Source organism: Engystomops pustulosus, chromosome 11 (assembly GCF_040894005.1).
Source record: "Engystomops pustulosus chromosome 11, aEngPut4.maternal, whole genome shotgun sequence".
In the NCBI taxonomy this organism is placed as follows: domain Eukaryota; kingdom Metazoa; phylum Chordata; class Amphibia; order Anura; family Leptodactylidae; genus Engystomops; species Engystomops pustulosus.
This window is the reverse complement of record NC_092421.1, coordinates 5,302,250-5,329,067: the sequence shown is the minus strand read 5'-3', so window position 1 is coordinate 5,329,067 and position 26,818 is coordinate 5,302,250. Positions and strand designations below refer to the sequence as shown.

Genomic DNA, 26,818 nt, shown 5'->3' with positions numbered 1-26,818 from the left:
CTGACACAGTTTTGCTTTTCAAAAACCCGCAGCCAATCTGTTAATCATTACTTATTTACAAACGCCTCTGGGCCTGGAGGGGCTTGTAAGGAGCGCGCACGATACCCCAGTCAGCTCCGCTTTCTCTGCGAGTGAAGGAACTTAAATAAATAAATAAGTGCGGGGAATAGAGAAAATAAATAAATAAGGGGGGGGGGGGGTGGAAAAAGGAAACGCTCCCCCTAAGGCAACCCAAAGCCATCACTTTCCATTGCACATAAGATGTAGTGGATAACACTAAAGTATTTAATATATATATGGTATAATATACCTACAGGAATGGCCTTTTGTGCAGAGCACGGCTGTCTGGTATCTGGTAATTTGATGTTTTGCTGAAGGCAAAAGCATACGGAAAAAAAAACCCTGCACCTAGTGTACTGAGCTGTCAGTGGGATTCTCAGGGGCCTGTAGGGTAAAGATGTACCCTAAAGCATCAGAATCTTGACACGGCTTTGAAGCACATGAAAACTGTGTAAATAACTCCCTGGAATTATTATCACTCAAGATCAAAGGAAGGAGAGAGATTTAACAGAGCTAAAAAAAAAAAATAATAAAGGGGGCGAGCGGTTCCCGGCTCGGTGAGGCCAGTTAGTGTTTGCAGAGTTTCTTCGCTTTTATTATTGTAGCAATTTGAAAACCAGAAGTACAAGGGAAAATCATTGTGTTTTTTTCCATTTCAGCTCGAGGGTGACTCAGCGAGTACCGACCTTCCAAGCCTCGAAGAGATTCTGATACTTTCACTTGTATTACTGTACATTTCTCAGTCCTCTATGACACATGTAATGACCGTACATCACTGCACACGTTTAGCTTAGTGGATCTAAGGTGATAGTTAACGGAATCTCCAATATAGGATTTCACAATATAAGTTGTCGGAAGACATAAGTACAGAAACAAGAACAGTTCCGTCTGTCGGCAGGATATCGTAGAAGATCTCTGCAGGTTATTATGTAGTTTTGTAGGAAAACATTCAGCGTAACTCTTAATTTACGTCTATGCATGTTTTGTAGTGGGAAGGGCTTCGAATTGACTGTTTTACTAATCCTTGGTTCCCCAATTTTCTGGCGGTCAACGCTTGTAAAAATCTGCGTTTCCGCTGGGTAGCTGGGGGAAAATCAGTGTTTCAACGGGCAGCTGGGGGCAGGGGCGAATTTTCTAAAGTCTTTGCCCGAAAATGGTGGAGACTTATCCTGAGCTTTAGATAAGGTTTGACTTGGTCCAAACCAGTGCCAACTTGGCAGAGAGTGGCGGGATATAATACAGCCCGGGACCACGCCTTGTAGAGCACCCATGGACACCCAAACCAACCACCACATTTTATACTGAAAAGGACCTTCACCCATGAAATCCACAGATCCTCGTACATCTGTTCCTGCTCTCAATACACAAGCGCCACTGAGGAACTTTGAAATGGTCATCCAAGGGTCCTGAAACCATAGAATGAAAGCAGGTAGAAGGGATGCAGCCTCCATTCATGAGGCTTGAGTCTAGTACCAGATGTAGGAAGGGAATTCCATACTTGTAGGGGCTATAATAGTCATGCAGCCAAGGGCCCACTGCAGTCTTTATCTGCTCCTAGGGGTACAGTGCTTTTGGATTTACTAGGAGGGGAACAATAAAGTCTGGTGCTTGGAGTCTTCTCAGTTCCTCCTGTTCTATTAAAGGCTTCCTACAGACACTATCAGAGTGATAGGAGCATGCTACAGTGGCGTCTCTATATTATTTTTCCTTTTTTTTTTCTAATAAAGTCGATTTTACATTTCATACTTCGCCTGGATGCTGGACTTTTCACTTATATTTTTGAACACCAGTGAAGGCCAACTTTTGAGCTCGGCGTGTGAAAAATTTGTAAAAAAAAAAAAAAGCAAAACATAGGATCGTGTGTCATTTCTACAAAAAAAAAACACAATTTTTTTGTTCCTATATGTGTTGTATTTATTAATGCAGGCAATTAAGGGTTGACTAGAGTTTCGGGTGAGGTGTTACTGCTGAGCAGTAATTGTGTTGGGCCACTGGGAGGTATTGTCAAGGGTTGACTGTTTCTGGTGGGGTGTTTGAAAAACACAACTGACCACCATAGATATCGTAAACATTCCTATTTGATCTTGTTTGGCAATTCATTACAACACAGATCACACAATAAAATGTACAAAAGATGAACAAATTCTTTTTTTAGAAATTCCTATGGAGTATATACCTCTTGGTGGGTTACAAAGTGTCCTTATCTTTAGGACAATTCCCAATGGAGACTTCACTGTGCCGTGGCTTGGTAGCATTTAGCGGAGACAGCGCTCGTATGGTTTGTGACGTTTTGGAGGTGACTTCCGGAGAATAATAACCAGGGTGTAACGAGCACAGGCCTGAAATGATTCCTCCAACTTCCCCCCAGCAGTCACTGAAATGGACCTCGGTCCAGCCATCTGCCACTTACAGGGTAACTCTGGAACATGGTTCTCGTGTTCCCAGTTATCTGGGTGCAAGTCTGCAACAAATTTCTGCAATTTGGGAAGATAAAATAATAAAACCTGAAATGCTTATTGTTTGTGTACAGGGAGTACATTTTTATGCTAAATGATGAAGGTGTCATTTTGGATAAATTCAGTATCGTCTACAAGTAAAAAATAATCCAGCACTGCGCAATTCTTTCTTCCTATCTGCTCGACGGCTCCCGACAAAGTTCTGAATGTCCTAATTACTGCAGCGCCGCGTCCCCGCTCCATTGTATAACTTCAGTATGGCCTCAGTCGAGCTGCTTGCATGTTATTAGTTTTTTTCTCTCCCTTCGCCGTCTAAATCAATTAATGAAGATTTGATTCCAATCGACAGCATAAAAGGGAAGGTAATTCTCAGGTTCGGCTCAGATTGTACTAATTCATTCAACACAGTCCCAACGAACAGATAGTTGTACTCACAGGCCGCGCTTCAAAGAGAGACTAGCCTTAGGCGAGCATATCATGGGAGCCGGCTGATTGGTTGGTGTTATCATTAGTGCCACCGCTTGTTTGCAGCTACACGGGAACAGGACGAGGGGAGAGTGCTCCCACTTTAGAGCCGACGGATTTTTCAAACGCCTTTTCAAATTGTTTTCCATGACAGAAATTGTTTTTTTTTTCCAGCTCTGTCATTACCTGCTGATACGCTGACAGAATAAATACTCGCGCTCTAAAAAGCCATCTAACAACCCGCCAGGTTTTTTTTTTTTTTTTTTTCACCCGTTCTCAATTTTTTTTTTTTTTCTCTCTTTAGCTGTAACATTTATTTCGAAACAGTAAAATAGAGACGAGGGTTTAAACACATACTGACAGATTGCCTGCTGCTTTGTGGAAGGGGAAAAAAAAAACTTTATCCAAGGGTAAAGACAAGGCTTTAAAGACATTCAAGGCAGCACAGAGGTTGTCGGTGCATCAAGACTGAGCAGGATTTTTCAGCACCATGGACAGCTGTCAGATACGTCTATCCAAACGTCTCCCGTACCTTGGACAGCTCTTTAGCTCTTCGAAAGGATGTCTAACGTAATATGACCTTAGATGCTCCAAAATATTTGACACATGGAATAATTTTTCTTTTTGGAAACCAACAAGGAAGTTATAGATGTGCATGAGGCTGTGATACCAGATTGCATACAATGCCACAGGATACTCAGAGGGTCCAAGGCACCACCAAATGTTTCAATGCTTTTTTTGGGATGCGCAAAACCATTTGGTAATGTTCTCATATACTACATGTTCACAGTTCTAGGGAAACCCATAGAGCAGTGGTGGCGAACCTATGGCACGGGTGCCAGAGGTGGCACTCGGAGCCCTTTCTGTGGGCACCAAGGCCATCACCCCAGCACAGAGTTTGCCAGACAGGACTTCCTCCTGCGGTCCAATACAGCCCAGGATGTGCCATGCTCAGCGCCATTTTAAAGCAACATCCTAGTTTGCCAGGGCTACAGGAGGAACAAGAAAGTGTGGACAGACGTTATTGTTGGAGCGCCTGCTCTGGGAACCCCGATTGTTCCTCTTCAGGGGACCCTGAATCCAAGTTCTCCATCATCTTTCTATTGTATTGGTGAACTCAGGACACCAATACGATTAAAACCTGTGATACAGCAGGGATCAGTAAGTTACTGCTTACATTGTCATGTTGGCACTTTGCAACATATAAGTGGTTTTTGGATGTACTTTGGGCGCTTTATCTCCAAAAGGTTCTCCATCACTGGTATAGAGTGTACCCAGGCCCTGTTAGGAGTGATACCATACATATTACAGAATGCAATGTAAAGGAAATCTACCATCAGGATCATGGATTATAAAACAAGTACTGTTAGATGCGGGATTTACTCTTCTTTTAACTTCTCATGCCCTTGATTTTTAAGAAAATTTTCTTTAAAAACTATATAAATGAGCCTGAGGGGCTCCAGGCTCTATTAACTTCTATGTAGCGTGGAGCCCCTCAGGCTCATTGTGAAGCCTTTTTTTATAAAAATAAAGGCATAAAAAACTTAAAAAATAGGGGAGCCTGACAAAGGGGGCACACACCGGCATGTAAGCGTACTTGGTTAATAATATATAATCCTGAGGGTAGATGTCCTTCAACCCAACTTAAGAGGTACACTCACATCAGATTTCTTCAAAAAAATGATAGAAATCAATAAAAACAGTTGTGAAGCTTCCTAGGACCACACTGGTTCTGTATCCAGGCCTCCAGCCATTGCAGGTCCATGACATGATGTCAATATTGTACAGAAACCAGTAAAGCACAGGGAAGGATCGCAACTGGGAGTGGTGGAAGATCGATAAGGCAAGTATTACAACTTTTAATTCATTACATTGTAATTTTACTGGATGGATAAGAATTTCTTCATGATTTTTGTTAACATGGAACTAAAGATTTTCAACTGCTAAACCGATTAACACCTTACCGTAGTTTTCGGACTATAAAGCACACCGGATTATAAGGTGCACCATCAATAAATTCCTGCTAAAACGTCTAGGTTCATATATAATCCGGCGCACCGGATTATAAGGCGCACCGGAATATAAGGATGAATGACCAGCAGGAGGCAGACCTGTGCACTGTACAAGGCAGCTGTTGTCTGTAAGTGCGGTTCATATATAAGGTGCACCGGATTATAAGGCGCACCGGATTATAAGGATGAATGACCAGCAGGTGGCAGACCTGTGCACAGTACAAGGCAGCTGTTGTAAGTACGGTTCATATATAAGGCGCACTGGATTATAAAGTGCACCTGATTATAAGGATGAATGACCAGCAGGGGGCAGACCTGTGCACAGTACAAGGCAGCTGTTGTCTGTAAGTACGGTTCATATATAAGGCGCACTGGAATATAAGGCGCACCTGATTATAAGGATGAATGACCAGTAGGTGGCAGACCTGTGCACAGTACAAGGCAGCTGTTGTCTGTAAGCATGGATCATATATAAGACGCACTGGAATATAAGGCGCACCTGATTATAAGGATGAATGACCAGCAGGGGGCAGACCTGTGCACAGTTCAAGGCAGCTGTTGTCTGTAAGTACGGTTCATATATAAGGCGCACTGGAATATAAGGCGCACCTTTGATTTCTGAGAAAATCAAAGGATTTTTTGTGCGCCTTAGAGTCCAAAAAATAGGGTACAAAAAGTTATTGTGCACAAATAAATGACAACTTCATGTATTACCTCATCATGTTGGGTGAAGAGTTAGGAGAGTGCCGCATTCCTCCATTCCTTTGCTTTTTTTTCGGTGACAACGCTGATTGCTGCTCATCTTCAACTGCAAACACAGGCAAAGCGGTCAGGCAGGGGAGAGTGAGCAGGACTGTAGACAGAACACAACAAGAAACTAACAGAAGAAGAACAGGGGTGAAAGGAAAACAGACAAAACATGGAACGCATCAGCCACTCACAGCTCCACCACCACCACTAGCCTACAATGAGGGGGACCAAAGCTGTTACTTGTGGGGACACAAAGCACATTGAGGAAGAGGAGCTGCTAGGGAGTGAGGAGGCCGGAGGGTTAAAGCCCATACATCGCTGGGGCTTAAGCAACATCTCATATCCACATCATGCAGGATCCCTCTTCTGTGAGGAGTTCTGTACCCTAACCTTATTAAAGGTGTAATAGTAATGAAACGTAAAGGTCTGTACTCTAACAATATATACAACCAACAAATACAGCCCTTAATTTTTAGCTTTGTAAAATCTTTTTATAGATACATGTTACTGGCAGCTCTATGATGTATTGCAAAGCAATCCCAAAAATACCCCGATCCAGCGGAATGAGGGACAAGCTGTAGTCTCCATAAAATCTTCTTTATTTCATCAAGTTAAAAAGAGAGTAAAAGCATTCATTCCCAACGCGTTTCGGATGCAGGAGTCTCCATGACTAAGGAAACTGCGGCGTCCGAAACGCGTCGGTAATAAATGGTGAACTTTCCATTTAACTTGATGAAATAAACAAGATTTTATGGAGACTACAGCTTGTTCCTCATTCCGCTGGATCGGGGTATTTTTCGGGGACTGCAATCGAACTCTGGAGGAGTTAAGGTCCGCGCTGGCGGAACGAAACAGGTCTCAGGTGTGACCTGGGGAAAGAGTCACGTGGTATCTATCGCAAAGTCAATCTAGCTTCTCCCATAGTAGGCTTCATGTATTTCCCAACGCGTTTCGGATGCAGGAGTCTCCATGACTAAGGACACTGCGGCATCCGAAACGCGTTGAAAATGAATGATGTAATTTCCTTTTAACTTGATGAAATAAACAAAATTTTATGGAGACTACAGCTTGTCCCTCATTCCGCTGGATCGGGGTATTTTTGTGACTGCAATCGAACTCTGGAGGAGTTAAGGTCCGTGCTGGCGGAACAAAACAGATCTCAGGTGTGACCTGGGGAAAGAGTCACGTTGTGTATACGTCGCAAAGTCAATCTAGCTTCTCCCATAAGAGGCTTCATGTATTTTTGGGGCTAAATAAATTAATGTGGATCTTAACAATGGGACATCATTATCAAATTAGTGGGGTCTGACAACTGGCCACCCACCTATAGGCTGTTTTTAGCTGTAGTCGCACGGCTCAGCCACTAAACAGAGAGACATCCTCTTCTTATTCCATTAACTGCAGAGAACAGCCGATTGCTGGAGGTTTTAGCTGCTAGTCCCCCACCAACCTGCTGTTCATGGACTATTCTAAGGATGGCTAAGATCGTTAAAATCTTTAGCCTGGAAAAAGCCTTTACGTTTTCTATAAAGTTCACACATGGATAATACTGCTTCTTTTATATTATAACAAACTATTCTGCAATAGTTAAAAACAGAAATAACTAAAGAGTTGACTTTGATACATTAGAAAAATCATGGAGAGGCCAAGTCAGCAAGACGGCCCATCCATCCGATGTGTGCATATCAATATGGTTTATCACGTTGTTCTTAGGGGAGACATCATTAATGCTCCCCTCTCTCCTGGCAGTGCACATCGATGCTTGGAAAGACTCTTCTCCGAGGTTTGAGAACAATAGTTGTCAGCTGATCAAGTATCAACCAATATACCATATATACTCGAGTATAAGCCTAGTTTTTCAGCACAAAAAATGTGCTGAAAACCCAAACCCGGCTTATACTGGAGTAAAAAAAAATAGGTTTTACCAGGTTTTTGGGGTAAAATTAGGGGCCTCGGCTTATACTTGGGTCGGCTTATACTCGAGTATATACAGTAATTATTGTAATTCTAAACATATTCTAAATATGTTACATTAGTTGTAGAATGTCTAAACCAATAAAGGCCGTTTTGTTGAGAGTTTACGCTTACATGAAGTTGTGCGCCATGACGCCCCCTTGTATTTCTATCACCAGTCGATCACGGATCTATAAGTTGCTTAGTGCGTTTTCCTTTACAGTTACATCGTCTACGACTTTTCACTCCTCATTAACCAACAGGCAGCGTTAACCTACAGTCCATGCTAATTCTATCCTGGGAAGCCTCCAACCTAATCTCCAATTACCTCCTCCCCTACTGTATCTCTAGACATGTTACTGTTAGCTGTTTGTTCTATTAATTAAACCCTCAAGGGGTCGGCAATGGATTGGATTAGCATAGACTTCATTTCAGGCCTCGGCAGAACAATTTAAGGCTCTGTTAACCTGTTAATGGTCTTGTTTTTTAAATAAAGTGTTTGCTGTTAAACAAAGCATTGAAATCCAGGAGTAAAGCAAAATGGATCCGCAGGGTGTAAAGTAGATCTGATACATTTATTCTTTGTATCTCTTCACAACATCAAGTGAGCAAGATGAGCGGAAATGAGCTGCACTATAGAATGAGGTGTGAATCTGAATGGCTAAGGGAAATACAATACCCTTCTATTTCTGCAAACATTCGAGAACTATGTACTAACATGTATCCATCATTTGCAGGGGGCACTGATAAGCATTTTAACAGTGGCTCTTAGTAGACAGTATATAACAGTGATGGGAAAGCCTTTAGACACCGGGTGCCCAAACTACAACCAAAACCCACATATTTTTCGCAAAGTGCCAAAGCCACATTTTAAGCAGTAACTTATTACTCCCTGCTCTGTCACAGGTTTAAATTGTATAGGCACCTGAGGACACCAATACAGTAGAAAGAAGGAGAAGAAGTTTGGATTATCATCGTAGCTTCCTTCTAGGGTCCCGGGCTGCCTGGGACTGCAAGAGGCCTTGAGTCCTGTCTGGTGAACTCTGCGCTGGGTGATGGCACTGGTGCCCATAGAGAGGGCTCCGAGTGCCACCTCTGGCCCCCGTGCCATAGGTTTCCCATCACTGGTATATCATAAAGGACTCTAGGGGGACATGTATCATTATTTCTCCTAGGCAAATTGTCTCATTTTTGCAACTTTTTACTCTGTCGTTATTCAAGTACGCCTCGGTCTGCCTTATGTATCTTTGTTTCCCAGACGTTCAGTGCGACTTTTCACTTATGTGTCACTTTTTTGGCTTTTTTTTGGCGACATTTTAGGCGCAAATCTGCACCTGGTCCAGGGCAAGTGAAAAGGAAGGATTTTTTTCATGGACCCGATTTAAACAAGTAAATTGGAATTATTTCACGCGCTTTAAATGTGTGACATTTTGCAAAGTAACCTGTTTTTTTTTTGTTTTTTTTTAAAATTCTGACATTTTTGTATTTATATTTGTTTTTTAATTTATTGGTTACTTCTAAGGGTCAGGTCACACATGGTGTTTTAATTGCGCTCTAATTGCATTTTGAAACCACTTACAACAGCGCAGGAGAAGTAATTTGCCTAATTACATTATTGTTAACATTTGCGCATGTGTTTACATTGTGTTTACTATATGTTTTGTAAATGCAAATGTTAACAGTAATGTAATTAGGCAAATCACCTCCTCAGCTGTTGTAATAGGTTTCAAAACGCAATCAAAACGCAACGTGAGACCGCAGCCTCATATGTCATCATCTCCCTGGAGTGTGACTACAGTTTTTAAAAATGCAGGACACAGCCTCAAATTCTAAATTAAGTCAATGTGGATGAGACATTTGCAACAAAAAGTCTCAAAAAGAAGCCAAAATTTGCGCCTGTCAGGATAGGAAACACTGAACATGTATCACAAGTAAAAAGACAGGATCGTACAGAAGGTGCAAAAACTGGCCGCCAAATTTCTCAAAAATGCACCACAGAGAGACCAAACTATGATACATGTGCCCCATAAAGTAATATTCTGAATTGTGAGATTCCTCCAAAATTTCTCCTGGAAATATATGAATTATCTGACAACTAGGCACAAAGATGGATGAGGCCCATCCCTATACACAGCAACAGTGTCAGATTGTAAAGGGACAAATCAATCTCCAGATAGATTGAAGATTTATCCATCAGTCTACACCAGGATCCTGGAGCCATTTGAGCCACATTATTCCAAAATAGGAGTGTTACCTCCGGAAAAGCGGGCCTCAGTGTATGCGCCACAATATCCAGTACATACATCAGAAAATTCTGCCATAAACTATACCAACTAAGTACAATCCACAGTTCTAAGCTACTCCAGATACATCATCCAGCAGGATTTATCTGATGCAGAATAAGACTGTAGTGTAACTATACACTGTACTCCAGTAGTGGGTGATAACATAGGTGGTTTGGGTGGTAGCCTGGGGCCCAAGCCTTCTGGGGGGGGGGGGGGGGGCAACCTCTCACTAAATTTTATACTGAGAAAGACCTTCAGCCATGAAATGCTTGCACATTTGCTCCTGCTCTCAATACACATGTACAGAAGTGCCAGTACAGGACCTTGGCGGGTCCTCCAAAGATCCTGAAACTGCCGACTGAAAGCAGACGGAAGGGACACATCTTCCATTCCCCAAGAAGCTGATCCTAGTACCATGTGTAGGAAGTTATTCTAGAGGCTTATGACACATACAAATAATTTATTTATGAAGTGCAGCAAAATCGATGAAAATGTATTAACTATATAGAAAGGAACAAGGCTGACAGGGAATCAGAATCACATCATTGATGGTCAAAATCATGAAAGCTTTTCTCAAAAGGGGCTCAAATACAAAAGATTTACATTTACTAGAGACTTTTTGTAAAAATAGAACCAGTCAACAGGGGCGTAACTTGAGGGGGTGCAGAGGTTGCGGTTGCACCAGGACCCAAGAGGTTTAGGGGGCCCTTATGGTGTCACTTTCCCATGTGAGAAGACTATTACTATAAACCATACATTATAGTCGGGCCCGGCATAGACTTTTCACTGGGGCCCAAGAGCTTCTAGTTACGCCCCTGCCAGTCGGGACCCAGGAAGCATCATAACCAGGGAGGCAGGGGATTAGTATGGTAACAGTTACCCTCTAGGCCTCAATCACCTATGAAATTGGTGCTTATCATTAAAGAGAAGAAGAGAGGGTCCTTAAATATACTCAGTATCACAGTATATAAGGCTGGAAAAAGACACAAGTCCATCAAGTCCAACTTATAAGAATTAAACAAATATTTTTCCCCATAACTCAGGATAACAAAATAACATATTCTCTTATTCAGTGTTAACAAAATACAGCATTTCACAGATATAATTCCAACCTGTCTCTATCAGTCCAATTTACTCATTTTTGGCTGCCCCTGGATCCAACCGTAAATTTTTTGACTTAGGGTCAGACAGGACAGATTATTCTCATGAAAATCTTCCCCTGTCTCACGCTGCAGGTCGCTTTTTTTTGCGCTTGGTTTGTTCTTTTTTTTTGGGCTTGTGATCTATGATCTAGTTTTACCTTAGTAAATGTGTTCTGGAATTGTTGCTTGTCCGAAATTGTCTCAAATTATTAGATCTCATTTGAGACCAATCAGACCAATCATTTTGGAAGCGAAGACCTTTGTTTTCAGTAATGAAAAGTAACGTTTTTTTCAAGTGCACCTGCTCAGACTTGATGCAATTTTTCCAATTTTTTTGCAACTTTTTAGCTGCAAAATTATGATAGATGCCGAGCAAACATCTGTATAGCAGCCGCTCACTATGTCAGATAAGTCGCAGGGACCCAGAGCCACTAAGTGCCGGACTTTACCGTGCGCCAGAAAATGTCGCCAAAATGCACCAACAGTATTATCGGTCTGTCCCCAGCAGTATTATCGGTCTGTCCTCAGCAGTATTATCGGTCCGTCCCCTGCAGTATTATCGGTCCGTCCCCTGCAGTATTATCGGTCCGTCCTCAGCAGTATTATCGGTCCTTCCCCTGCAGTATTATCGGTCCGTCCCCTGCAGTATTATCGGTCCGTCCCCTGCAGTATTATCGGTCCGTCCCCTGCAGTATTATCGGTCCGTCCTCAGCAGTATTATCGGTCCGTCCCCTGCAGTATTATCGGTCCGTCCCCCGCAGTATTATCGGTCCGTCCTCAGCAGTATTATCGGTCTGTCCTCAGCAGTATTATCGGTCCGTCCCCCGCAGTATTATCGGTCCATCCCCAGCAGTATTATCGGTCCGTCCCCAGCAGTATTACCGGTCCGTCCCCCGCAGTATTATCGGTCCGTCCCCAGCAGTATTACCGGTCCGTGCCCCGCAGTATTATCGGTCCATCCCCAGCAGTATTATCGGTCCGTCCCCTGCAGTATTATCGGTCCATCCCCAGCAGTATTATCGGTCCGTCCCCTGCAGTATTATCGGTCCATCCCCAGCAGTATTATCGGTCCGTCCCCAGCAGTATTATCGGTCTGTCCCCCGCAGTATTATCGGTCCGTCCCCAGCAGTATTATCGGTCCGTCCCCAGCAGTATTATCGGTCCGTCCTCAGCAGTATTATCGGTCCGTCCCCTGCAGTATTATCGGTCCGTCGCCAGCAGTATTATCGGTCCGTCCCCCGCAGTATTATCGGTCCGTCCCCAGCAGTATTATCGGTCCGTCCCCCGCAGTATTATCGGTCCGTCCCCAGCAGTATTATCGGTCCGTCCCCAGCAGTATTATCGGTCCGTCCCCCGCAGTATTATCGGTTCGTCCCCCGCAGTATTATCGGTCCGTCCCCCGCAGTATTATCGGTCCGTCCCCAGCAGTATTATCGGTCCGTCCCCAGCAGTATTATCGGTCTGTCCCCAGCAGTATTAACGGTCCGTCCCCAGCAGTATTAACGGTCCGTCCCCAGCAGTATTATCGGTCCGTCCCCAGCAGTATTATCGGTCTGTTCTCAGCAGTATTATCGGTCCGTCCCCCGCAGTATTATCGGTCCATCCCCAGCAGTATTATCGGTCTGTCCCCAGCAGTATTACCGGTCCGTCCCCCGCAGTATTATCGGTCCGTCCCCAGCAGTATTACCGGTCCGTCCCCCGCAGTATTATCGGTCCGTCCCCAGCAGTATTACCGGTCCGTCCCCTGCAGTATTATCGGTCTGTCCCCAGCAGTATTACCGGTCCGTCCCCCGCAGTACTATCGGTCCGTCCTCAGCAGTATTATTGGTCTGTCCCCAGCAGTATTATCGGTCCTTCCCCAGCAGTATTATCGGTCTGTGCCTCAGGACTCAACACGGTTCATGATTCACGGACCAACGATGGAAGTGTGAAACTGCCCTGAGTAAATACATGATCTGATTCTTCAGTAAAGGAATAATAAGAGTCATTAATGTCTTTAGGGTCAGAAAGCGTTCAAGCTGTTAGTCACCACAAATTTCACACGTTTTAATGAAAACATTTCAGTAGTCACAAAACTCCTGTAGGAATGATATCATCTCCATCATGGCGACATGTTAGGTAAGGGTCCTCCATTGCTGGGGCCAATGTGATTTGGTTTACAAAAATATTTAGTACATTGGCAACTTTATTTCTATATTAAACACATTAAAAGATTAAATTGTGAGCCTATGTTGAACCGTGTGCTTAGATGTGTGGAGCTGTATACAGATATATGCTCCATGTAATGCACATATAGATGAATATTCATATTAAAGGAAACCAACCATGTGATTTGATGCATTATGAAGCAAACGTACCCTGAGACTGCTGTAGCTACACTGATGCAGGATCATATCTTGGTTAATCCCTGTGCTGAGCGGTTTTGCTGATAAATCAGATATAACATTATGATAATGAAGCTTTGTGGCTTCTATATCTGCTCTGGCGCTTGCTTTGCCGCTTCTCATAGCAGGAGAGTTTCTCTCTGATTACATCATCATCTCCTGCACTTCTCTTCCTGCCAGACAGAATAATCAATTGCTGCCACATCCCCCAGCTGCTGAGTAGGAGTCATTCAGCTCAGGTTGATTAGTGCTGGACTAGTCATGCTTAGTGATTCTTTACATAGCAGCCATTTGCAATTCCAAGCTCCAGTGTAATGTCTTAGCCAAGGTCCTGAATGTTATAATTGTTTTTTCAGCAAAACCCCTCAGCTCAAGGATTAACCAAGATATGATCCTGCATCAGTGTAGCTACAGCATTCTCCAGGTATGTTTGCTTCATACTGCATCAAATCAAATCGTAGGTTTCCTTTAAGGACGATACAATGGGTACAAAAGTGTTGCCGCCATTGCAGCGACAGCGTATCCTGCCATGGGAAACCAACTACTTATGCAAACATGTAGCATAATTTGCACCGTTTCAAAAATATTTAGCCAATGATGACATCATCGTGCAAAATGACATCACAATGTTGAATTTCATATAGAGCAAAATATGTGAAACTCTTCAGTTGTAGGATGCCGCATGGAAGGATATTATTTCAACAGGAGTCCTAGTATATCACAGCAACGTCAGCAGTTATAGATCTGGATATCTACATACATAGCTCTGGCTGCTTAGGGTGATAGCGATATTTCCCTGGCAGGCTCAGTGCCCGCTGCAACCTGAGACGGGTAGAGTTGCCAGTATCGGAAGAGCCCAGTAACTGCAGGGGCAGTAGGGAGGGATGGCTCGGTAAGAACAGGCTTCCTTTCCGATTATTTACAAGAGGAATAGGATCTTGTTGCTCCAGGCTGAGTCTAGAGCCGGGCACAGAGTTGGAGGTGGCATTCTGGGGAACAAAGGACATTCTGTGGACACTTAATCTAGCTTCTTTCCTTGTGGCTGAAGAGGGAGAAACAAAAGATTGAACAATTAGCAAAATGGAAAAAAGAAGACGGGGCTGATTTCATCCGAAAATTTCCTTTCCGAGATGAAAGGTTTCTTCTAGAAGACGACAAAAGGACAACATGGCTCAGAGGACAAGATACAAGACAAGGAAGACTCATATTACAATCATCCCATTAAGGATACATCAGTGATTTTCTCATTAGATTAATCACTTCAGTAAGCGCAGACATTTAACAGAATTTGTGTCGTTAATCTCATGGAAATTACCGAACAACAAACAATATTATGGGTTTTTTTTCCCCTCCAGTGATTTGTTCCGACATGAAATGACCTTGTATGGCGCATGTATCTGATCAGATAAAACCAATCACCCAATATTAGGTTACATGTGTATAACCGCACCAGAAAAACACAAGGTGTAATGGTTTGCACGTGTAACGTTGTAATTGACACCGTTTGCCCGACATTTGTGGGATAATGGCCGTGGCCCATGAAAAACTATTATGAAACATAATCACATGATGCTAACAATGGGGGAGATTTATCAGAAGTGTCTGAGAGCAAAACTGTTCTAGTTGCCTATTGGAACCTATAAGAGCTCAGGTTTCATTTTCCCACAACATTTTTAAAATGAAAGCTGAGCTCTGATTGGTTGCCTAGAACACTTCTGCTCTCACACACTTCTGATAAATTTCCCCCTCTGTTATTTAAGAAATGTGAAACTTAAACCTTGGTTGCCCTCCTATACCTTAACCCAGACCTGGGCACTATAAAGCCTGCGAGCCACATCCGGCCCTCTAGCCAGTGTCGGACTGGCCCACCAGAGTAGCAGAGGATCCTCCGGTGGGCCCTGGCTCAACCCAATACTGAACCCCGCAGGTCCATCAGAAAACAACACTATTTGAAGGCTGGAAGGCTAGAGTATAATTCCTGGGGGGTAATGAAGAGTGGGCCCCCAGATTGATTTTGTCTGGTGGGCCTAAGGAGCCCGAGTCCGTCACTGCCACTAGCTATGGTTTCTTTCACACTGCCGTGTGTTTGTCTGGCCGGAGCCAAGATGGATGAGTCTCACCCCTCAACTCTCCATAGCGAGGCATGGCACCTGGCATTGAACATAGCATGCTCTGTCTTTTACCCACGCACGGTATGGTATGGTGACACACGTGTGTGATCATCGCACCGTGCCCATGCACCAGAGGCATATATACTGCTAAGAATACGTGGCCTGATATACGTCCCCACAGTGTCCGTGTGAAAGGGGCCTATCTCTGTCTGGCCCCCGTGATATTGTTGAAAACTTTGAGCTCCTCTACCCGTAACTAAATAATAATGTACTTAGGTCCTGCATATTTTCATTGAATCATTGTAATGTTTTTGTTACTGTTTGTAGGGATGTTATGTAGGGATAGTATATATACTGTATATAGTATATACGTATTGGGTAGAACTGAGTTTAGTCCTCTAAAACCATTCCAATTTCTCATGTGGCCCCACATTATTAATTAATAGCAATGAATTAATTGCCCACCCCTGCCTTAACCAGTCCCTTGCCGCATTCCAAAAGCCTTACATTTTTCAATGTATACAAGGCTTGTTATCTGCATGGCTAAATATTCCTCCTAGTTGCACCATTTTACATTTGATGTAATATACCATGGAGCTGGAAAATTTTTTTGCACGAGTCAATAGTTCTTGTGATGTAGGCCTATCATCATCAACAAACTCTACGACTTCCAACCACTAGAAGGGAGGGGCTGCTGTTCCCTGCTCACTCTGGAGGGAGGGAGCTAGCAGAGGAGCAGCTGAGTGCAGAAGTCTCCTGCAAAGAAAAGTGATGTAGAATACACGTGTCTACACAGTCATACATTTATACACATATAAAGTATATACACATCAAATTGACAAAATACACACAGATATACAGCATATACACACACACACAGTATTTACAACATATACACATATATATACACACATCCAGTATATACAGCATACACAGCATATATACATAAATATAGCATATATACACATAACATACAAACACATATACAGCATATATAAACATACACCAGTATATACAACGTCCACACACAAACACGGCATATATACACAACATACACACATACACAGAATATATACACATACATCCAGTATATACAACATACACACACATATGCAGCATATATACACAACATAGACACATACACAGAATATATACACACACATCCAGTATATACAACATACACACACATATGCAGCATATATACACAACATACACATATACACAGAATATACACACATACATCCAGTATATACATAATATACAGCATATACATACAATTACACACACAAACACATTTACTTAAGTATATGAAATATACTTACCCACCTTCATCAATGACACTCATCCCCGGAACCGTACATGGTGGTGGGAGACAGCACAGGAGAGGGCGGCAGGTTACCGGGCGGCAGTCAAGGTGAGGGGACGGGCTGTGCCGCAGCCAAGGTGGGGGGCCGGGCCGCATGTGGGGTGGGGCGGCCCCAAGAGCTATTACCACCTCTCTTCCCCGGCAGCTACCACCGAGCAGTATAGCTTTTACAGGAGGGCCCTTCCCTTTCCGGGGCCCAGAGGTAGTCGCAACCCCTGCGACCATTACTCTCCTGGACATATGTCAAATCGCAGTATTTGGTTATAGACACACACATTCCACTGGTTATCTACTATTATGATCGGATACGGCACGCCACAATATATTGAATTGCTAAAATGTGGCTAAAAAGCCGAAGTGAATTAAAAGTCAGGTGCGCGATCTTATTGAATCGCAGCACAGGGCAATGTAGTTCGTAAACTCTGCGGGACCGGATAAGTAAATGTGCCCCAATATGTTATGATGCTGCCTTAGTTATAAGACAAACACAGCCAACAACTAAAATCAAAAACATCTTTGTTCTAAAGAGAAAAAAATATAAAAATGACAGAGGCCACAAAATTTCCCTGGAATTCCTTTGTGACAAAAGGGTTAACACGGGAACTGCTAAGAAAATCGAGCTCCAACCTTTGTGCCGTTAGCTCTGAGCCATCGGAGGATGCTTATTGCAGCCGTCAGCTGCCGCATAGACTTAAAACCCGGCACGATAACTCCCAGTCTCATCTGCCCCTTGTCAAACCCAGGAATTCGGGTTAGGAGGAGACTCGCTGTGGCAGCTTCACTGTGGAACTGGAAGAGCCCAGACGGCCCCTGTCTCTCCCTTTCTGGGCACAGCAAGTGACGGCTCCTTAATGCATTCTTTATCAAAGGTATTTCTCCCTATTACTTCCCTTACCAGGTCAAGTAATCCCAGGAGAGAAGACATTAAAGGGACTGTCAGAAATGCAACCGATGTCAATGGTGCATTATAATAGTATCAGGGCATTTCATGGTTGTATTAGATTAAAAAACAAAAAGTATGAAAAATGAGGAGTGTTACAGACGGACAGACAGACGGATGACCAGCAGGTAACGAGCCACATCAGAAATCCAGTGAACATCATTAGTTCTGGTTCTTGAAATGTCTCCTATGAAGTCCGGTGCCTCCTACAATCATCCAGCGTCATCCCTTGCCTGGTAAATGGCTTTGCTTCCCTACGCTCCATACACACATCTGTCCTTGTCAGTCACAAGTCTCTGTCTCATCTCATCCATACTTCTCCGCCAGGGCTGTCCGCTAGATTAGGATCAACCATTGCTCTGAGTTCTTGTGTGTCGCTCGGCCGGCTCTTAATTAGCCTCTTGTATATATGGCCGGGTAATTTGATGCCTATCACTAGTGATCTCTATCAAGCCTTGGATATCTATATATTGCTCAGAGTGCACCCGTATCACCTCCCCTGATCCATCAGCTTCCTGTCTGACTAGGTGACCGTCTTCTCCTCCAGGTTCTGCACCTATCTCCTGTCTGTCACAGCAGTTTTCCTCGTCTCCATCTCACTTCCAGGCTCTGCACCTACCTATTAGTCTATGTTGGTAGAACTATCAATCTCCAGTTTGCTTTTTCCTGTACTTTTCTCATGAGATGTTTCCTACAGGGATTAAAGGACCTGGAGCTCAGTTCACTGTACCCGTGCGCTGCCAGCCCTACTCAATCTTCTACCAAACGCCACGCTTCATCTGTAATGGGGCAGAGTTGGTACAGCGGAGAGTGGAAGCTTCCCATAACCCAATGCCCTCCTTTTCTCATCCTCATTATTTCTTCCAGAAAACTGGATTTTCTTGTTTTGCTTCTAGATTGATGTACAATCAGACAAAATAGAATGAACATTGTTACATACGAGATGAGTTAGGCCCCTTTCACACTCGCGTTGCAGATCACGTCAGAGTCTGATCAGGGAAAAAATGACATTTTTCATCAATCAGTTTTCACTCATTTGCGTTTTTTGGTTTTTCCAATGCATTTTCAATGTGTGAAAAAGACTCAGGACTGAGCTCTGTCTTTTCTATGGCAATTGATGAGGGGAAAACGCATTGCACTTGCCTGTGTCTCAGAGTGCGATGCGTTTTTGATGCGTTTTTGATGCGTCTCCATAGACTTGTATGGTGCGTTCTTCACATGCAGAAGTAGAGCATTTATACGCGCGTGCTGATTCACTGCTGCTCACTTGTCTGGAGGAGCCATTAGGGTAATATAACACGAACAATTAAAGAATCATCTGAAAGCTTAATAGTCAGGGCAATGATACATAGTAATTAATAGAGACTTAGAGGCGGCAACTGTGAAATATACAAATGCGATGACTCTTTATTCTTTACTTTATGTCGGTGTCTTGGCGATATATATGTTCGGCTCTTAAATGGTGGCGTTTTAATACATTGTACATTAAATAAGAGGCTTTTCACTTGCTGGGATGCCCCTTTTAAGTGTTTTAGAAGAAGACTTTGATCCGGTTCCAGCCGTGACGTCTCAGAGCGCTGGGTCTTATACTGGAAATCCGTTCTGCAATGTTGTAAAATCACGAGCTGCCATATGATCACTTTGGATGGTTGTGTAGTAATTTGTAGATACATATTATAGTCAGGGACAAATACAACTAGAAGGGTCTTCATATTTGTGGTAGACATCAATACCACTCATAGGTTATTACTTGTTAGACTACATTGAGGGTCGGGAGTGATTGACTTCCTGCACCCCCAGCAATTAGCAAACACAATGGAAGCTGTGAATGGCTGCACATCATACAACTGCAGTATGAGCTTTGTGGTGCCCATATACTCCTTTAAAGGGAACCCGTCACCAGGGACCTCATTTTCACTAAAGACAGGTTGCGGAAGCCAGTGCAAAAATACCTCTCTGCCTTTTCTAAGCATTAGCATTACAATATAATTGTGTGTTCTAACGTACCTTGGACCCTGACAAAATCCTGGGGTAGTCACAGAGGTTGGCCTTTGGTTTGGAAGCAATTAAAAAAACATGTGACTTGTCTGTGCTGGAGACTACTCAGATCTTGGCCCCCACTTTGTGCTCCTGTACAGCTCCTCCCTCACCCACTGATGCCAGCTCACCGGACTGTGACCTCGGCAGGAGGGAGGGGCTGTACAGGAGCACAAAGGTGGGGGCCAAGATCTGAGGAGTGAGTAACACAGACAAGTCACATGTTGTTTTATGAAATGCATCCAAACCAAAGCCCAACCCCTGTGACTACCCCAGGATTTTGTCAGGATGCAAGAGTAAGGTATAACACACAATTATACTGTAATGCAAATGCTTAGAAAAGAGAGGCCGATTTGCACTGCAGGTGTGATGGGCTTCTGCAACCTGTCTTTAGTGAAAATGAGGTCCCTGGTGACAGGATCCCTTTAAAAGCTGACCTATTCTTATTTGACCAATTGCTACTCCTCTTTACCAAGCCATTGCCCGAAAAATCCTTCCAGGGAAACAAACAATCATGTCTCCAAGGATTCATCATGCCTGATCCTTGATTTTTATTGATCCTTGATTGCGCTGGTAGGAGGGTCAAAGAGGCTACACGGAGATGAGGCTACACGGAGATGAGGCTACACGGAGATGAGGCTACACGGAGATGAGGCTACATGTCGCAGCTACTCCACGCCCCAGTAGCCTCTTTAGATAATCAGCTTATTAACACAATAAAAGTTTGAAAAAGATTGCAGGGACATGAGGATTAACCCTTAAAAGGTCTATCCTCACGTCTAATAGATGCACCTTTATAGGTAGATCCGTGGTGTAGGTTTCCTTTAAAACCTTGTGTACAAATCTTAGTACATAGTTTAGCAGCGGGAAAAGCAATGTAGCATTTATTGCAGCCGTACAGTAAGAATACTCTGTAATAGTACAAAAGCAGCACCTCTCAAAAGATGTCTGTGCAAGCAGTGAAAGTGATGTGTACAATACAGAAATGGATTATTATTTCCCTCTAGGGACAGACTCCCCTGTCCAGACTATGCACGTTCCTCACAGCGCACCAAAATAATTATGGAAATTCCTGCTGAAATATACATGTAGCATATGCAGATGGCAGAGCCTGCAGAGCAGATGCTGCGCACCAACTTCCATAAATATAATCAGATCAAGTCTAATGATGTGAAGGGCTTATTACCCGCAAAGGCCGGAGAGGGAATGGGATATTGTAGGAAAAGCGGCAGAGTTGTTTGGATACTGCATAGAGCGTTTCATTGGGCACCTGCATATGGATCAGTAGCAGGGAGAAGGTTTAAAGATGCCATTGTTTCTACCAAATGTATCAGACCTTGTAGAACGACACAGGTGCCACATTTACCACATATTTAAAGCGCACCTCATCTCTCCACTAATACGTCAGTACACGCACATGGGCGCTTATCTATAGGCCTCCTGCCCATGAACCGTGTAGAAAATCATACGACTGTGCTCAGCAAAAATTGTGCAAGTTTGATCAGATTGAATTCAGTTTTTGAGCAAATTGGGGCTTATTTACTAAGGGTCGCGGATTGCACTTTTTTTCGCTGTTTTGGGGGATTTCCAGGGGTTCATGCTGGGATTGTGTCGCACGCAATAGGATTTTGGCACAGCTGCGCTGCTTTCATGCGATGGAAATGGGGGGGCGGGCCGTCGGACGATCCAACTGATTCGGACTGAGCGCAGGATTTAAGATTCAAATTGTGTCACAGGACAATGCACTTACATGCACCAGGAAGAAGAAGGTGAACTCCTGGGACCTGAGCGGGGAAGCGACACATGCAGGATATCGGGCGCAGGATCTTAGTGACTCCCCGCACAGCGCATTATACACGGACAATGCACTTACATGCACCAGGAAGAAGAAGGTGAACTCCGGGGACCTGAGCGGAGAAGCGACACATGTAGGATATCGGGCGCAGGATCTTAGTGACTCCCCGCACAGCGCATTATACACGGACAATGCACTTACATGCACCAGGAAGAAGATGGTGAACTCCGGGGACCTGAGCGGGGAAGCAACACATGCAGGATATCGGGCGCAGGATCTTAGTGACTCCCCGCACAGCGCATTATACACGGACAATGCACTTACATGCACCAGGAAGAAGAAGGTGAACTCCAGGGACCTGAGCGGGGAAGCGACACATGCAGGATATCGGGTGCAGGATCTTAGTGACTCCCCGCACAGCGCATTATACACAGACAATGCACTTACATGCACCAGGAAGAAGGTGAACTCCGGGGACCTGAGCGGGGAAGCGACAGATGCAGGATATCGGGCACAGGATCTTAGTGACTCCTCGCACAGCGCATTATACACAGACAATGCACTTACATGCACCAGGAAGAAGAAGGTGAACTCCAGGGACCTGAGCGGGGAAGCGACACATGCAGGATATCGGACACGCGATCTTAGTGACTCCCCGCACAGCGCATTATACACGGACAATGCACTTACATGCACCAGGAAGAAGAAGGTGAACTCCGGGGAACTGAGCGGGGAAGTGACACATGCAGGATATCGGGGGCAGGATCTTAGTGACTCCCAGCACAGCGCATTATACACGGACAATGCACTTACATGCACCAGGAAGAAGGAGGTGAACTCCGGGGACCTGAGCGGGGAAGCGACACATGCAGGATATCGGGGGCAGGATCTTAGTGACTCCCCGCACAGCGCATTATACACGGACAATGCACTTACATGCACCAGGAAGAAGGAGGTGAACTCCGGGGACCTGAGCGGGGAAGCGACACATGCAGGATATCGGGCGCGCAACCTTAGTGACTCCCTGCACAGCGCATTATAAACGGACAATGCACTTACATGCACCAGGAAGAAGAAGGTGAACTCCGGGGACCTGAGCGGGGAAGTGACACATGCAGGATATCGGGGGCAGGATCTTAGTGACTCCCAGCACAGCGCATTATACACGGACAATGCACTTACATGCACCAGGAAGAAGAAGGTGAACTCCAGGGACCTGAGCGGGGAAGCGACACATGCAGGATATCGGGTGCAGGATCTTAGTGATTCCCCGCACAGCGCATTATACACGGACAATGCACTTACATGCACCAGGAAGAAGAAGGTGAACTCCGGGGAACTGAGCGGGGAAGTGACACATGCAGGATATCGGGCGCAGGATCTTAGTGACTCCCCGCACAGAGTATTATACCCGGACAATGCACTTACATGCACCAGGAAGAAGGAGGTGAACTCTGGGGACCTGAGCGGGGAAGCGACACATGCAGGATATCGTGCGCGCAATCTTAGTGACTCCCTGCACAGCGCATTATACACGGACAATGCACTTACATGCACCAGGAAGAAGAAGGTGAACTCCGGGGACCTGAGCGGGAAGCGACACATGCAGGATATCGGGCGCACGATCTTAGTGAATCACGGCACAGACATTATAAACGGACAATGCACTTTGGGCAACTCCAGTGGACGGGTAAATAAATGTGACCCAATGGGGGGATTTACAAATTCTGGCACAAGCACGGCTGTCGGCATCGGAGATCAGTCTCCGGAAAGCACAGCCCGATGTATTAAAGTGGCGCACGGCTGTAAGTAAATAATGGGTAGACGGTAATAATCAGTCGGGCGCCATAAAAATGCCGACATCAATTATATGTGCGCCAAAATCTTACATGGACCATTTTTTTCCTGGTCTATTGTGCACCAAAATTGCGCCTAAAAATGCAGACCAAATACACATAAATATGGTGGATAATGTGGAAAAGTTAGGCCACGCCCACTTGCACCATAAATGATCCGCCACAATTCTGCGGAAAAAAAAAACCGAACGATCCCAGCATTTTTCAGGCGCAGATACGATAATACATCTGCCCCATTGTGTTCAGAGTTTTTCATAGTTCGGTAACGACTTGTAGTCCTGCCGTTGTCTTATGTCGCGCATACGTGAAAATTTCTTCAAACTGCAGAGCTGCTTGTTCCCTGCGTCTACTGGGTGCGCGGCCGCACATGAAGGACACAGGGAAGAATATAGAAGTGCGTGATTGTAGTCGTGCAGGTACGTGGTTCCCAGCACGCAGCCTATCGATGGACGCGCACAAGCAGCTTTGAAAGAGAGGATGATGGGACTTGAAGTCCCTTGGAAGCGCAGGGCGGCCATCTTATTAAATATGATGTAAGAGTGTGAACCTAGGGGGCGTTGGAGAGCGACCCACAACCAGGGTTGAAAAGGACCTTGACCACTCCCATCGCAGGCCAACCCCAGAGGGAGAGCTCACAGCAAGCCGGTGCCGGTGTCCTGCAGTCAGCAGGAGGACTCGGGACCAGTTGGAGACAGACAGGTGGTTCTGTCCCAAGGGGACATGGAATCCAGAAAGAACAATGTTTGGTTGAGCTCACTGAGAGCCAGAGCGCGGAGGAGGAACCCCAGCAGTGTTCCTTGAACCTAGAAGGTAGCTAGGGTTCAAGAAGTGAGGTAGTGCCTTAAGTAGAGGCTAAGCTGTTTGTTATTTTTGTTCTTGTAATATTTTTAAAGCTGAATAAAGCTGTTTCTGTTGGACTGCTACAAACTCCTACATTATTGTTGTGGCGCTCAGCACCACAAAAGTCGCCTAGAAGGTCCAGAAGCTTCTACCTTTGATGCTAAGTTACCCCCAAACCACACAATGAGCAGAGCAATTTGTGCAAAAAGGTAGAAATAAGTCTAAGATAAAATAACGTTTGGGAAGGATGGGATGTGTGCATAGCAAGTAAAATTCTGACATGGAGGCTTAAAGGGGTTTTCCCATCTGGGCATTTACATTTAATTGAATTCATTTGCCATACGTAAACATTTCTTCAATTAGATGTCCTTTAGAAACAAGACTGTGTCCTTGGATACGACCACCTCTTCTCGAGTCATTGCACAAGGACACAAAAGGATTTTATATATGAAATGTCCGGAAGTTACTGCAGGTCCCGGAGCAGTAACTTCCAGGAGGTCAGGCAGGACTCAATAGCGCATGTCTGGCCACCGCTGCCAAAATGTGAGGTGGTCGTATCCAAGGAAGCCATCTCGTTTCTAAGGCACAACATGACTACATTTATGAGAAATTATCTTCACACAGGAACATTTTTTAATAACATCCAACTGAAGAAATGTTTACATATGGCAAATGAATTCAATTAAACGTAAATGCCCAGATGGGAAAACCCCTTCAAAGAAAGAAATGAACATATAGTGGCCGGACAGCCCCTTTAAGCCTCATGCACACAGCAGAGACAATGGTGAAGTCCCTCCTAAGACTGTAATAGGGCTAAATGGATAAATTATTTAATAGGGAAAACAGTAAACCACAATCATGACCAACCAAAGCATGGAGAGGGTCGGCTCGCTTATCTGGTCCTGCCCCACGGAGGAGTAACTATAGTAGCTTATTGTGTAAATGTTACTGGTGGCTATGGTAGAAGGATGTTAGTATATCATAGTATATCACTGGACCTGAAAAAAGACCTGGTCTGAGGAATGTGTTATGTGAAAGACAGGTCTTCACCATCCGGTACCGTATACAGAATACCAGTCGGTACTGTATGTAGAATACCAGCCGGTACCGTATGTAGAATACCAGCCGGTACTGTATGTAGAATACCAGCCGGTACTGTACATAGAATATCAGCCGGTACTGTACATAGAATTTCAGCCGGTACCGTATGTAGGATACCAGCCGATACTGTATATAGAATACCAGGTGGTACTGTATATAGAATAACATCCGGTACTGTATGTAGAATATCAGCCGGTACCGTATGTAGAATATCAGCCGGTACCGTTTGTAGGATACCAGCCAGTACTGTATAGAGAATACCAGCCGGTACTGTATGTAGGATACCAGCCGGTACAGTATGTAGGATACCAGCCGGTACAGTATGTAGAATACCAGCCAGTACAGTATGTAGAATACCAGCCGGTACTCTATATAGAATACCAGCCGGTACTGTATGTAGGATACCAGCCGGTACAGTATGTAGAATACCAGCCGGTACTCTATATAGAATACCAGCCGGTACTGTATGTAGGATACCAGCCGGTACTGTATGTAGAATACCAGCCAGTACAGTATGTAGAATACCAGCCGGTACTCTATATAGAATACCAGCCGGTACTGTATGTAGGATACCAGCCGGTACTGTATGTAGAATACCAGCCAGTACAGTATGTAGAATACCAGCCGGTACTCTATATAGAATACCAGCCGGTACTGTATGTAGGATACCAGCCAGTACAGTATGTAGAATACCAGCCGGTACTCTATATAGAATACCAGCCGGTACTGTATGTAGGATACCAGCCGGTACTGTATGTAGAATACCAGCCAGTACAGTATGTAGAATACCAGCCGGTACTGTATGTAGAATACCAGCCGGTACTGTATGTAGGATACCAGCCGGTACTGTGTGTAGAATACCAGCCGGTACAGTATGTAGAATACCAGCCGGTACTGTATGCAGAATATCAGCCGGTACCGTATGTAGGATACCAGCCGGTACCGTATGTAGGATACCAGCCGGTACCGTATGTAGGATACCAGCCGGTACCGTATGTAGGATACCAGCCGGTACCGTATGTAGGATACCAGCCGGTACCGTATGTAGGATACCAGCCGGTACTGTATAGAGAATACCAGCCGGTACCGTATGTAGAATATCAGCCGGTACCGTATGTAGGATACCAGCCGGTAGCGTATGTAGAATACCAGCCGGTACCGTATGTAGGATACCAGCCGGTAGTGTATGTAGAATACCAGCCGGTACTGTATGTAGAATACCAGCCGGTACTGTATGTAGGATACCAGTCGGTACTGTATGTAGG

The 26,818-nt window shown here is 44.5% G+C and overlaps 1 protein-coding gene across 26 annotated transcripts in view; it reads right to left on the bottom strand.

Annotated features, from left to right (window-relative positions):
- Positions 1 to 26,818, bottom strand: part of KCNMA1 (potassium calcium-activated channel subfamily M alpha 1) — a 382,597-nt gene that overhangs the window by 59,010 nt on the left and 296,769 nt on the right. For 25 of the 26 annotated variants that reach the window (XM_072130535.1, XM_072130534.1, XM_072130537.1 and 22 more), the window contains one exon: positions 5,708 to 5,801. In XM_072130535.1, the coding sequence (XP_071986636.1) occupies positions 5,708 to 5,801 (94 nt within the window). Of the gene's footprint in view, positions 1 to 5,707; positions 5,847 to 26,818 lie in introns of all 26 variants that reach the window. The other variant, XM_072130542.1, reaches the window with a different exon arrangement.